This window comes from Centropristis striata, chromosome 18, assembly GCF_030273125.1.
Source record: "Centropristis striata isolate RG_2023a ecotype Rhode Island chromosome 18, C.striata_1.0, whole genome shotgun sequence".
NCBI lineage: Eukaryota > Metazoa > Chordata > Actinopteri > Perciformes > Serranidae > Centropristis > Centropristis striata.
The window spans coordinates 21,952,462-21,967,291 of record NC_081534.1 but is presented as its reverse complement, the minus strand read 5'-3'; the positions used below and the strand labels follow the sequence as shown (position 1 = coordinate 21,967,291).

At 38.0% G+C, this 14,830-nt stretch overlaps 2 protein-coding genes across 4 annotated transcripts in view; both read right to left on the bottom strand.

Annotated features, from left to right (window-relative positions):
* The window catches only part of ezrb (ezrin b), a 40,707-nt gene extending 34,295 nt beyond the window's left edge, over positions 1-6,412 (bottom strand). Inside the window, exons 1-3 of one of the 3 annotated variants that reach the window (XM_059356264.1) lie at positions 6,295-6,345; positions 4,534-4,630; positions 4,020-4,119 (exon numbers count right to left, since the gene is read on the bottom strand). In XM_059356264.1, the coding sequence (XP_059212247.1) occupies positions 4,020-4,031 (12 nt within the window). In that variant the 5' untranslated portion in view covers positions 4,032-4,119; positions 4,534-4,630; positions 6,295-6,345. Of the gene's footprint in view, positions 1-4,019; positions 4,120-4,533; positions 5,336-6,294 lie in introns of those variants that run through there. The other 2 variants (XM_059356263.1, XM_059356265.1) reach the window with 2 other exon arrangements.
* A 1,990-nt stretch (positions 6,413-8,402) lies between these two features.
* rsph3 (radial spoke head 3) lies at positions 8,403-14,521 on the bottom strand. The gene is made up of 8 exons (XM_059356269.1): positions 14,293-14,521; positions 13,086-13,167; positions 12,855-12,996; positions 12,600-12,745; positions 11,537-11,740; positions 10,138-10,300; positions 9,849-9,935; positions 8,403-9,254 (listed from the first exon to the last, which is right to left on the bottom strand). Exons 1-8 carry the CDS (start codon positions 14,400-14,402, stop codon positions 9,193-9,195), a joined length of 996 nt encoding a protein of 331 aa, XP_059212252.1. The 5' UTR covers positions 14,403-14,521; the 3' UTR covers positions 8,403-9,192.
* Positions 14,522-14,830: the final 309 nt, after the last annotated feature.

Here is a 14,830-nt window from a genome sequence, read left to right as displayed (position 1 = left end):
ACTCTAGAAAAGTTGATAACAGTACCCTTTGTGCTTTAAAACAATCAAGGTCCCAAACAGAAACTAACAAACTGGAAAAAGGGACATGAGAAAGAACTGCTCTGTAATATGTTCCAGATCTACCACCCTGAGATAATCAGAACATCCACTGAGACAATTAATCAATTGACAGAAATCAAGCCATTCCTTAAGAATGTCAAATATTTCCTCGCTCTAACACGCCCTTCCCTGTCCCATATGATATGACCTGGACATCCTGTCTCCAGACATTTCAATGCAGAGGTTAAGGAGTCAAGTTAAAGAAACGAGGCGGTCATCACCTCGGTAGTTAAACTGTGAAAAGGTTGCACTGCATTCTTCAGAGAAGACCATTCAATATTTAACCCTCTGCATAGTTTGAATGACTTTACAAGAATCACCATGGAGACTTCACTGAAATGGTCTGAAGGTAATATAACCATAAACAACTGCTATTATGTGAGTCTGGACAAGGCGGACAAGGATGGAGAGAACAGGCCCATTGTGTCCTTTATTTAGGTTTTAGGAAGTGACATACGTTGTTAGTGTATTTCCAACAGGCTCGGTCAGCATAACGTACATAAACGTAATTGAAAAATGAGGCTTCAAGGACTTTTAAAATCTGTGAATCAGGTCTCGAGGGCGTTCCACGCATGACAGAGTTATCAATTATTTAAAGGAACAAATACTAACAATGGGATTGGACATGAAAAGGAAAACACCCATCCATGTTGATCGTGGCCACGCCTTGTATGGTTTTGTGTCATTAAGGCTGTGACTGCAAGAAACAGGATTCTGGGAGAGCCAAGGAGCGTTATCCTTTACTTCTGACAATGTGTCATTCAGATAAGTGAAACATGAGTCACACAAGCGCTCATACAGCAGCCTTAACTACTCCTCAAATCTGGTCCAACGTCCTGCCACTGGGCGTCTTGGTCCTCAGTCAGAAAAGTTTCTCTTTTTCAAACAACGTTGGAATGTTTGGTTTCATGCCAAGTATCTGAACTGAAATAATTCAGTCTGCCTGTGGGTTTCTGTGCCAGTTAGCATCAAATGTAAGGCAAGTTAGCACTTTTATTCTCTTTGCTTTTCAGGAACTACACATTACAGATAAATCCCTCAACTCGGCCATAAGTTTATATTAGGTTTTCATGACGGCTCAACCTCGTTTCATGTCAGCGAAGTTTGCATTTTATTAGAGAACAAATAGTGGTGAGGAAGGACCGGCAAGGTCAGGAGAAAGAGACATGGAGTGAGGAAGCTGGATTCAAATATAAGACATGAGGTGACAGTATATGGCAGATATCTTACACCCAGAATGAACTATTTGGTGTCCGGTGAAAATTAGTGTTACTATGATATTGTAAGTACAAGCAAACTGTGACTCATGAAGGGGTTCTGGGTTTTTTATCTCTGGACGTCATGGTGAGGAAATTTCCGGTGTTACCACGAATATGTTAAAAAAAAGAAAGATAATCATCATTTGGGTTGAAATCTGAAATAGCCCCCAGTGTTGATAACACGCTTGTATTTTAGAAATTATAGTTTATCTGATGAAAGTGGGCGTTAGCAAAACGACAAGGGGCCAGCACGCAACAAAGATAACACAGATTACCACAGCAGGTCTAGTATTATAATATATGAGAAGGTTAGACATAAATTAATGTATTTATTATCTATTTTCCACTTATATATTGTGTTTAATATGATACTAAAGAAGTGGGAAGGAGATTAAACTGGAGTCGCAACAATTAATTACTTAATCAAGCAACTATTTTGATAGTGTTAGTCATTTTTCAAGCCAAAAAGCTGAATAATTTCCCAAATGTGAACATTTTCTGTCATATACATGGATTTTGTACCAAACAAGCAAATTGAAGGCATCACTGAGGGTTTTTTTCACAATTTTCTTTTTACCAATCTATGGACTAAATGATTTAAGGATTACTCAAGGAAATAATCAACAGATGAATCACTAATGAAAATAACTGTTAGTTTTAGCACTAAAGATACATAAGGCTTCTCTGACTTCATATCATCCCACCAGCCCCTGCCTTACTTTAACCCCTATTCACATATCTCACCAAGGCTGAAAGTGAAACTCAGCATTTGCAGGATTATTTAGAGTGGACGAAGCTTATCACATCAAAGCGGCAACTTCATTAAAACAGACTTAGTGTCCTTTTTTTTTGCTACAGTATGTTGCAAAGGCTGTTGACAGTCATGAGGCCATATATTGAAGATTCAGTAAAATTACATGTCAAGGCTCAAATTTGTTTCTTGATATCATGGAAAAAAAGGTCTGACACTAACATCCAAAAAGGAGGTTTTTGTGGCAGCTGGTCTCAGTGTGCCGCCACTATCAGACAGTAATGATGTCATTTCCACAGCGGCGCTCATGACAACCATGAGGCCATTCTAAACAAACCGACAACACACTTTATGACACTGACCGGGGTTTAGGCACTGTCATCACAATACGCTGCTCTGTTCAACAGCAACCTGACTCCGTCATGATCTGAGCTGCATCTTAGCACCAATTTATGCTTCAGTGTACCAAAATTTCCATTTTAATACAATTGTTACTTATCTAACCTAATAGCCTGTTTGTTTTAGTCGTCTCTGAACTTCCTATTCTACCTTCTATGCTATGTCTAAATCTTTCCCATCACATTTCTCTGATACTGTATGACACACATAGGCTGGTAACGCTAGAAATTTCCGACAGCCAGCTGAGGGAGGGACATGCTCCATGTGCAACTGTACAGTATGTTAATAGCTGGGGTGGGGCAAAACGAGTCAAGAATAATTGAGAGTAAAACCTGTTCCAATATATTGGACGTCTTCATCAAATAATGTCCTTTTTGTGTGTTTGTTTGGCTTTTTTGACAGTGTAAAAGTCATTATATACTAAATACTGTAAATCACCATTTCATATTTTTACCAAGACGACTATGGGAACCCAACATTAACGTGGGAAGCAAACTCAAATTTTACCCTGGAAAAAAACTTCTAGAGAGGAAGAAAGAAGCCTGTATTGTTCATTACCGGCTCCTGAGGATATAAACATTTTCCGTCCCCCCTTCTTTATGATTTTACATAAGTGTACAATACTGTAAAGAATGACGTGAAATATAAAGATCCTGTGACTATGACTGCTAATACTGTAAGCACATTAAAACAGTGGTTAACTGTCCATGTCTGGAATATAAATATCATAATTCTTCTCCAAGTGGATGATGTTCATGGAAACATAAGGGACACCCTCGGGATATGAGAAGAGCATGTGATTTTAGCAGCATCGCCCTTTAACACTAACCCTATGTTCAATGATAAAACCTATACATGCATACATAATCAGTCCAGTGAGAAATGACATTGCTCTGGTTGTAATTCAGTCTATAAACGTGATCCTGTTTAGTCTACAGCCCAGTGTTGTTTCTTTCCGGCTCATTGACAGTTTAAATGAAGTGACAACTTAAATACATGTAATTAAATTGACATGTCAGTGTAATGTTTCACTCAGTTTGGAAGTTGGGGAAACAACTATATGACAGCATCACTTTAACTTGTGTCACTCCCAGGAAATTATTTAAAGATTTCTCGAAGTTAGCAAAAAAAAAAAAAAAAAGTCACATAGTTAAAAGCCATTCTCAGACTTCAACAAATCAATTCTGATTCAAAGGCTCACTCATGTCCACACCAAATACAGATAAAGTACTAGCATCAGTATGCTAACACTCAATTAACGTTAACCACAAGAATTCACAGTAGACCCAAAACGTTAAGTACTGTAACTATAATTTAAATTAGCTAGATTTTAATAAGAAAAGACAAGAAAATACTTCCTCAAACAGAGAATTACACTAATATCAGGGCGTTTCATCGTCCATTAACGTCACCTGTCGTGTTTCATTTAAGCTTGACCGCATATAAAGCAGAGACAGAACAAGCAGTGACTGAAAATATCAATAAATAAAATTAAAATAAACGTTTCTTACCGCTTTAGGCATTTTCCGGTCCTTTTCCTTGCCCTGTGCGAGGAGCTGTTAAATATAAAAAGAGTTTCCAAAGAAGGGAACCAGTGCTCCGTGTGCCTTCCTGGAAAGAGAGAAAGAGGAGAAACGAGTTTCAGCCACTTCGGTGTTACTTAAACCCGGTGAGAGCAGCTCGGCACTCCTGCGGGCGACAGTCATCAGGATGAATCACCCGACGACCGGCAAGCTACCGGCGGCTAGGTAGCACCACACCGGAAGATACCCGGGCCGAACTTCAAAATAAGAGCACGAGTCTGCTGCTCACATAATGGTCATTGGTGAGAAAAAAATTAAAGAATTTAGAATTCTTCAAAATTATTTCCCAAATCTTGACTATGGCAACCCTTTATTTGAGTAATTTTAGCCTTTTGACGTTTTTTAAATGTTGATGATTTGATAATAAATGAGAATTTGCTGCCTTACTTGGTCTTATGTTATAATTAATTAATTAATCCATTCATTATCCATAACTACTTACCCGAATTCGGGTTGCGGGGTGTGTGTGAAGCCGATCCCAACTGACATTGGGCAGGAGGCGGGGTACACCCTGGACAGGTCATCAGCCTATCGCAGGGCTGATACATACAGACAGACAACCATTCACGCTGTCATTCACTCCTCCGGGCAATTTAGAGTCATCAATTCTGAAGTACTGGCCCATTCCCACTTATATCAGTTGGTCTTACATTATAGTAAATTTAATATTTTGGGGTTTGGAAATGTTGCTTGCACAGAATAAGCGATTTGATGACATCACTTTAGGCTTTAGGAATTTTTAATTGGCTTTTCTCAATGTTTTGTAATGTTTAACCAAACGAATAATCAACTACTCAAGAAAAAAATCTACAGATTGGTTAGTTGGTAAAAAATTTAATTATAAGTTGGAGCCTAATTAATAACCTTAACAAAATTTAAATATACGATAATAGAAAACAGAGAAATTGAGCTGTTACAAGAGATGGTTAGACATTTTAGGTTAGTTTATAATTTTAGGCATTTTAAATTTGATTTAGTCCATAACATATATAATTGATGAATTGAATAATCAATAGTCCATCTGAATGTAGTGAAAAATATCTGGAAAAAAACATTCAGCCCATGACTACATGTTTTTAAGTGTCGTCCAACAGTCCAAAACCCAAACTACATCTATTTACATTATCATTTAGCACAGAAAGCAGCAGCAATCCACACATTTGAGACGCGAAAAAAAATAAATGTTTGTCATCTTTTATCACAATATGACTTAACATGAATAATTTAAAAAATCAAGTCAACTGAGTAATGAATGCAAATACAAATAAACAAAAATATTTCTTCAGTACTTCTGAGAACAACCCTGATGAAATGCATAACTTTCCAATAACCAAAAATCTACAAGTAATAAAACTAATACTGTGAAAACACCAAGTACAATTTATTTATCTTCTCTTTTAGTAATGTAGACCAAACTGTTCCCCTAAATGATTTTATTCTGAAATTTAACAGCGGAAGTTCGTCAGTTCTGTTCCAACTTGACCTTGTTGAATCATGTACACGCCAGGCAGGTTAAATATGGTCCTCAATGTGCCTCACCCACTGGCTATGATAAAGTTATAGTCCCCACCCTTGCCCCTTTTTAGTCTTTTATTTTGACGCATTCCGTTGCTAACAAACCCTCACCCTAATTCAGATTAATGGAAGCCATTTTCACCACTTCTAGTCTCTATCGCTCAATAAAGTCGCTTTAAGAGGTAAAGAAACAATGTTGCATTACACCGCAGGTGGTCAGGGTCACTACCCCGGTTGCGAACAACATTTGGAGGTTATTAGATGTATTGTAATAAAGTGAGGATTTTCAGGGTTCATTTCCACGTCTATGTTATGGGAACACACCCACAGCGACAGTGGAATGATTCAAGCCCAGCAAACGAGAAATTCCACCTCTTTGATCGCGCCCACAGCATGTTTCACATTAAAACAAATCGTAAAACTGTTAACAGGTTCAACCCCAGGGTGTTTAAACTCATACTGTAATAATAACAATGCCCCTTGTTGCAGCAGCTTCCTCTGTGCAGCAGTCATCCTGCCTGTAATCCCACAGACACCTGTTGTGAGATTTGTCTCCTTTGTGCAGAGCAGCAAAAAGTACGCGGTCAAAAAAAGTGTGACAAGTGTGTTTTTGGACAGCTTTGACCTCGCTCTGCTGCAGGCTGCAGTCAATATAACATACAAGTTGTGTTCGTGTTTGAAGTCTTACCGCAGCTGATGAGGTTTGGAGATGAGGTGATTGTCCGAAGCCGCAAATTTCCCCTTCCTCTGTTCAGTCCGGCGCAATATGGCGCTCATCCATCCCACTGTGGTGAGCCTGTTCCTGCTGTCACCGGTAGGCTGAGGAGCTTCACGACCAAGGGACCTGCAGGCGACTGTGAGGGGCTTCCCCGCAAAAGACATTAGGTAAAGGGGGCATTTTAACCCGGTATTTCCCCCACCTACAGCAGGGCATTTGGTAGATTTTATCCAGAGCCACATCTTGCAGAAAATTGTGTGTTTGGAGGTTTTTGGCATGGAAACTTTAAGTCTTGCATCACTGAAATCTGGGTTTAGGTGCTCATACATTTAAAGAGGTCAAGAGGATCAAGGGTATAACGTCTTTGTGTGTGGACGGGGGATTTATACTGTAAATGTCTTTATTTTCCTTCAAAATAAAAGTCCTCTGCTGGTCGCATGTTTTTATTTCACGAATAAATGTATGTTTCTGTACATCTGTCTCTTTAAAACATATCAATAATGGTGGTGACTGGTTGTAATTTTTTCATTTTAAAGATCCATACCAACAGCATATGAACCAATTAGTATGTCCCAAATATCACTATCTTCCATACTGTTAATCACTGATATTTAGCTTACATTTAATTACACAAGTTCAAAAACGTGTAATATTATTGCCTTAAACATTTCAGCTGTTTTTATTCGTAAGTTCCTATTTTAAGCTAAAAGCAAAAAAAACCCCCAAAAAATAAATAAAAAAAAACTTAAAACACAGAACGTATAATAAAAAGTCTAATGAAGAACAATAAAAATCATCTTCATTATTATTATTATTATTATTATTATTATTATTATTATTATTAATGATAATCATATTGTACACAGCCTTCTTTCATTCAAGAATTGCAGCAAATGTACTAAATAAATAAATTGTTTGCCATAAGACATAGGATAGAAGGGATAAATTGTCATAGTTACCGAAAATAAGATGGGAAATAAAACCGAGTCATAATGATAACAAGAGTAAAGTTAGAATATACAATAATATACACACAAATGCAGCCTATAATGTCCATGTCCTTCTTCCTAAATCAAATTCATTGCTCATCGTATATGTGTATGAATCACACTTTTAATTTGGCTGAAAAGTATTTTGTCTAAAGAAACAATGAAGCTTTTATTTGTGTAAGTCAGTTTAGCTGCGATATCTAAATGAATGAGAACACAATTATTTGAAGGAATAGATGTTAATACAATCTATGACTCCGGATAAATAAATATAATCCTCATGCATCAGCTGCGTAAAGGCTGAGGTGTCACCGATGCCTCACCGCACAAACTTTTTTTGATCTCACAGTAGTTCACAGGGGAAGTGCGCGTCCTCCGCCCTGCAGAGAGCCAGCAGGGGTGGCGTCATAGGTGAGCCGGCCAATCAGGTGACGGGATTAAAATAGAGCCGTATATATCAGAGGTTAGACCTACTTCTCACCATAATGCGAAACCGGAGTGATGTGACGGTACTACCTACCACTTTGTAATACTTAACGGGCCATTGTCACCACTACCATTATAACCAGCCCTTCTTTTAAACTATAATAGCTTTAGAGCCTATTGAAAATAAAAATATAAAGTTAAACGTTAAAAAATGTCTTTCTCAACAAATTTAAGGTTTGGTAATTGATGGGAAAAGTACACACTTAGGAAAATCCCCCTGCTTTGAGGTTGTTGTTTTTTTAACTTGAAAAACAGCTTAAATATCCTTATTGTTTTTGTTTTAACAGGTAGTTATATTTACCATATAACATGGAGCCGGTCTGGCTAATGCAAAACATTGTTTAATTTGCCTATTACGGTGTCCTGATGAACTGTGTACCGTGCAATGCCACATGCAAATATACAATACAATTCACAAGAAGGCACTTTGAATGGCCCTTTAAATATTTGGAGTTCCTTTAAACCTGTTGTTCACCTCTTCTGTGACTGATATCTCCTTGTTTTTAAGATTAAACGGAGTTAGGTGCTTTAAAAGCCGGCAACAGGCAGGAACTCTCTTCTGATAAGTGGTCAAATGGACAAATACGCTCCATTGCTTAAAAGAAAAAGATTGTTTTGCCTGGCTATCACAAAATGAGGCCAATAAGGTCAATGATAAAACACTAGGACAACTTTTTTTTTTCTTCAAAGTCGCAGCAGAAAACATGATGGAGCAGCCACATTTATTAGAAGTAGACTTAAAACTAATTAAAGTCTCCTCTGTTACTAAAGGCCACAACATGCGGATAGATGCTTTTGAAGTAAAGAGATTTTATTTTTGTAAAACAGCCCAAGGTTGGAAATGAACCGTCAAGCTCAATGAAATATCTTATAATTCTTAATGTATAAACTGCAGTAAAGTTCTGATTTACCAACCTGAAGGATAAAGTCAGGGTAACTTCCAATTAAATCCTGAAAGTTATTTTGCACAAAACAAAATCAAGTTTAAACACTAAAGACTGAGTGTTATGGTCAACTTTAATAGAAAGACTTCACAATTTTTCAACAATCTTTTCTTCAAAAAGTGCAATAGTGTGCAAAATACCAACAAGAAACAAAAAACAACAACAAAGAGACACAAAAGGACAACAAAAAGTGGCAAAAAAAAATCCAAATCATTACAAAAAGGCCAAAACAAGTACAAAGTGATACAAAACAACAACAAAGAAGTTAAACAACTTTAAAATCTGTGTTTGCTGGTCCTATGTAGGCGTTTTGCATGTCTATGTCCACGTCCATTGTCTCACAATCTGCATATGGTAATATGTTCTCAAAGAGACAACTCCTGGTGGTTAAATCAGTGAGAAAATGTTTTTATTTAAGTAAGTATAAGCACATTCATGACCTTGTCCTTTCACTGAGTCTCTGGCTCTTTGAACATGTCCAGTCTCTTTTCGGCGACATCAAGGATGATATCTGAAGGAGAGAGAGACACAAGATGAAGATGTTTCTGTGAACAGTTTATTGACATTCAATTTACCCTGTAGTGTTTAAAGAGAACCACTAGATGGCACCCCAACAATGTCTATGACCTGATGACCCCTGGAGGAGGACTTCCTACATTGGTAGGAAAGCTCAAAAAGAGTTACAAGTAGATAGGCAGTAGTAGTGGATTTGGGGCGCTGACAGCCTTTTACCCTGTAACTAGTTGATAAGGATTTGAAGTGACCTATATCTGACAATTTCAGGTCTCCTCCCTGCTGCTTTTCAATCAAATAATGTGTGTTTTGTTGTGGCTAGCACAGTCTTTGTACTGCTTTGTGCTGGTAGTGTACACTGAAGTGATAAAAAAATAAATACTGATGCTGAATGATGGTGTGTTTATGGTAAGTAAGAAGTTAGCTGGTTGCTGCGTAGGATTTGTGTAACACTTAACACAAAAAAGGTCAAACAAGCATGAATCATTTAAGAAAGCAGGTATTCACAAACCTTCTTTCAAGAGGAGCCTTGGCTGAAAAACAACTGAGAACCTCGACTCTAAAAGAAATAAATAAAGCTGTATCCACTTACTGTCCAGCAGCGCTCTTGCTGTGTATCTCTTCTCCAAATTGTTGTGAACCTCTTCCATCAGCCACGGGAAGAAATGAGTCTCAATATCTGGGAATCAGCAACCACAAATTATGATGAAAGGTTAAACACTCATTTCAAAACCTTCATATGAGTGAGCTCATCTGTTACTATTAGAGATCACACTGCCGATCTGACTAAATGCTGCTGTGTGCAGTGACGCCCTCGTGTGTCAGAAAGGGAAAAAGCTGAGTTTGAATGCTGCAGAGCAGCGCAGCAAAGGAAGGCTGACCTTTCTCCACGGGGTCATAAAAATAGCCGTTGATTCTCAGTGAGTTGAAACATGAAGGAAGCAGGTCAGCCAGGTACTCCTGTGTGAACGCCCGGGCAGCAATCTTCTCTGCAACCTCTCGCTCATTCTTCAGCACCTCCTTCTCCTGGGAAATTCTACGCTCCTGAGGTGAGCAAAAATAAAGTTTCACAGTATATTCCATTTATCAAACCTGCTGTGCTAAACATTTGACATGTGATTGTTCTTTAAAAAAAATGCCTCTAGCACCAGATGCTTTTTTAAGACTGGTGCAACCAGATTTTTCTGGACATAATTAGAAGAATTCAGTTGTTATAACCGTCCATTTTTTAACAAATAAGAGAGCACAACCTACAGAGACTTAAGTTGAAAAATATACACAAAAAGGGTAGTCATAGTATTGACACAGTTTGATTAAGAAGTGGTTTCTAGGAAATGCAAAGCAGAAACACCACAGCCATAAGCACACAGCAACACAGACTAGGATAAGATTTAAAAACTGATCATTTAATAAGATTATTCCTAAAAAGCACAGCAACATCACACTGGAGCTTCACTGATATAAAGCGCTTAAAAACTCTTGTACCAAGAAATAGATAAAAAGCATACTTAGTTATAGTTTTAAAAAAAAAGCCCAAAACCGCAGCTAATCTGCTTCGTTAAAAAAAAAGCCGGTTATAGTTTGATCAGATTTGACTGGAAACTGTGTCTCCATGGCCATATATGCAAACAAACATCAACTGCTTTCATATAACCTCCGCTCAGGAGGTCTTGTTTTTGGTTTGGTTTGTCTGTTTACCACACTACTAGCTCAATTTTCATGAAACTTGCATGTCCCAAAGACAAATCCATTCAATTTTGCAGCAGATTTTTTTTTTTACTTTAAAAGATATTTTTGCTGCACTCATTGTTCTTTCATTCTGACTGGCTACATGACATGACCTTGTTCCAAGCACACCAGTAATAAGAGCACAGAGAAAACACTTGAATACAAATAATATCTCCTGTGAAAGGACCGTTACTGTTCTAACCTTGCAAGATAATTCCCCTGGTTTTCCCGTTTTGTAAAAGGAATGTTCTATAATTTCCCGGGCAGCTGTGGCTCAGTTGGTAGAGAGGTCACCTGATTGGTGATTCTATCTCTGACCATGGCAGCCTACATTTTGAAGTATCCTTGGGCAAGATACTGAACTGCAAATTGCTCCGGATGCTGCGTTCCCTGACGTATGAATGAATTCACCGTTTAGGTTAGCCTCTGCCACCAGTGTGAATGGGTGAATGACCTTCGTCTGTAGTGTAATGTGCTTTGAGTGGTTGCAAAAGCCTAGAAAAGCGCTATTTAAGTGCAGTCCATTTACCATTTTCCATTTAATTTACGTACTTTCTCCTCAGTGTGGCGTCTCTCCTGCTCCTGAAGCCGCTGCGCCTCTGCCAGCTCCTGGTCTCGGAGCACCTTGTTGGACCAAATCTGCGCCTTCAGACAGGCCAGCTCCTCCTCCTCCCTCACCTCCTCCAGAGACTGTTCCATCACCTTACCCACCAGGTACTCCAAGATTGGCTGCACCTCTGTGTCAAAGTCAAACAACTGCAGAGGATAAAAGTAATAAGTGGATCAGCATTTAAAAACATTAGATTTTATTTAATCAAACCTGCAGGCATTGGACATGTTGTTTACAATAAACACAACATGAAGACATGACAGCTCCTCAAAAATGAAACCAGTACAGCTTGATCGCCCCCTGGTGGATGGCTGCAGTATAAATCATAAGCCCCGCCCCCTTCATATTAGCGATGTAAGTACATGTCAAATACATTTTCCGTTAGATTGTTTCTCTCCTTTTAGGTAGTTCTAAGCACACTGATGTTTGTTCAATTGGTCATGTTTTTGATTAGTTTGGTTTTAATTAGTTATCTGATGCTATAAAAAGAAGGTGTACAGTCATGATTAACAGCTGGGATTGACTCTGGATTGGGACTTTGATACTGCAGCTTCATGGCCCTATCACTCCTGCACGGACTCTGCCTCTAAATTACATCACCATCACAAGATGAAAATCCCCATATCGGGGATATTTTGGTTTCACTTCTGTGCAGCCACGTCATCCATCTTTATATACAATCTATGTATACGACAATAACAATTTAAAAGTGGCATCCACCTATTTATTACTGTACCTCCATAAAGTAAGGGGATTCTCAAGAGACAGAAAAATAACATAGGGTGACCAACACATCCTGACTTTAAGTCTCTAGGTCAAGGCCAAAAAATGGTCTCTCAGTGGAAAAGAACACATTATATAACTGTAAACTTAACTTTATGTGTAGAATCTGAGGAATTTTCCATAAAAAATGTCTTAATGAGGTCTAATATGTTTTTTATTAGTATTATTTCAAGGCTTTTAAGTGTGAGAAGCGTGTCCAGACCTCCTGCTTGGATTACTCACCTCTCCCTCCTCTATCTGTGTTTCAACATCTTTGCCAGATTTTGCAGGAATGAAGAGTGGGGTTGCTGGTCTGTCGAGGAAAGCTTCAGTCTGGCACTGGACATCTGTAGCCGCTATAACATCACTTAATTCTTCCAGATAAAGCTCTGAAGGTCAAGAGTACAAAACAGCTTTGGTTTCCGGCAGCATTTGACAAACTCACAATGAATTGAATATAGTACAGGTCATCTGAAGAGGTCAAGGGAAACTCATTACCTGTCTGCACCTCAGTGTGTTTTCTGCCCTGCACGGCATCAGGAGTCTGCAGTCTGAACTGCTCTCTGGCTTGTTTTCGAGCAATGGCTCTCCTTCTGAGCTCCTGCTGTCTTTGTATTTCATAAGGGTCTGGCTGAGCGGTCTGTTAAATTAAATAATTGATAAAATAGGAAAAAGAAAGGCAAACCCTTCCAGGCATAACGCACAGTAAACTGGATGTTTCATACTTACAGTGGGTATGATGCGTTGGGCATATGTGTTTCCTCTCACAATGCGGCGGTCATAGCTCATGTTTCCATAATGACTGTTTGGTCTATATTGTCAAGGAAAACACAGTGCAGTCATGCAGCCAGCTCATTAGTAGCTGACCTAGACACTTATTAGCATCAACGGTCTTATGCTGTTGATGCTAATAAGTGTCTAGGTCAGCTATGTTGAGCTGGTATTGGAAAACTGAATAAAGTGGCATTAGAGATTTTCATTCTGACACAGTGGTGGAATAAGAACTGAGAATATTTACTTAAGTAAAAATAGTGATACTACAGAGTAAAATGTCCAATTACAAGTAAAAGATCTGCATTGGACTGTTTAATGTCCAACAATAATTAAATGATAATAATAATAATAATGATATTGCATTTTAATGTTGCAGCTTGTTAAGGTCAAACCCAATTAACTGTCTATACTAATGGTTGGTGTAATATATAGCAATGTATCATATTTTAAAAAAGAATGTGTTTTCAATGCAAAATCAAGCTACCTAGTAACTTAAGATGGGAAATAAATGCAGTAGAAAGTAAAATATTTGCCTCTGAAATGTGGTACAAGGTGGTAAATGAGTACTTTGTCGCTTTTTTGCCATTGTCCATACAAGCTACATTAGCATTTCAAATCAAAATCAAATAAACATTTCTTCATTTAGTCATCAGGTCTATTTGTCCTTGTTTGAACCAAACATTGATTTGAATTAACGTTTTTCCCCTGAATATTTGAGTGAATGTTCATCATGACTCATTAGCACCCGGCTTACATAAGTGTTCATTAAGAGACCTGTTGGAGCCACAGAGGTAATTAAAAATCAAATCAACTATTTCCTTCAATGTTAAAAGTGACAGCACACTCAAACTGTCAACTAAATATTGTGGAGCACAAAGTCCAATAGTTGCCTCAAAATGAAGTGGAGTGTTAGTATAAAGTTACATATAACGGAAATACTCAAGTAAAGTACATATAAGTCACCTCAAAATGGTACTTAAGTACAGTACCTGAGTAAATGTACTTAGTTACATTCCACCACTGTTAAACAGTTTATATCTCCATTTCACCCTTCAGTAGTCTGTAACGTTGTTTATCTGAGTAATCAGTTATGTAAGTAATATCAGTTAGTTGCAGTGTAGCAACGTTAGCACCTGTTAGCAAACATTAGCAACAAACGTACTTCTCAGCCGGAGGCTCTCTTTTCTTGGAGCGCACCTCAACCACTCTGGGGCGACTTGAGAAGATGTAATATCCGCTCTCATCTGTCTTGCTGCCTGAAGCAACCGCCATTGTTTTATCACCAGCTATCCAAAAACCGTCAGGTACCGTATTTTGCCAGTAATAGTTAATGTTTGGTAGCGGGCAGACTATCAACACAACCGAGAGGAGGGTAGTTAACGAACGGTTGTAGCAACTGTCTCCAGGATGTTTAATCTAACGGCCGTTGCGTCACTTCCTTTACAAACAGATGTTAAAAAAAACTTGATTTTTTATTAAAAAATAAAAAATATTGATATATTTATCATATTTTTTAAATCTCTTGTGTCATTTATAATATGCATGTGCTGACACTGTTTACTTTGTACTTTTTTGTCAATAAAAATATTTATTTAAAAAATAAATAAATACCTTATTGAAATGTTAACAAGAGTATTTACACACACACACACACACACACACACACACTGGCTCTGCGCCAGTGTTGCTGCAGATGTATG

Excerpts from the sequence above, each read along its gene's own strand:
- rsph3 (XM_059356269.1), bottom strand. The coding sequence starts at position 14,402 with ATGGCGGTTGCTTCAGGCAGCAAGACAGATGAGAGCGGATATTACATC. Across the intron at positions 13,168-14,292 it reads AGAGAGCCTCCGGCTGAGAA|ACCAAACAGTCATTATGGAA; the intron begins GTACGTTTGTTG and ends TTGACAATATAG. Across the intron at positions 10,301-11,536 it reads GACGCCACACTGAGGAGAAA|GAGCGTAGAATTTCCCAGGA; the intron begins GTACGTAAATTA and ends TGCTCACCTCAG.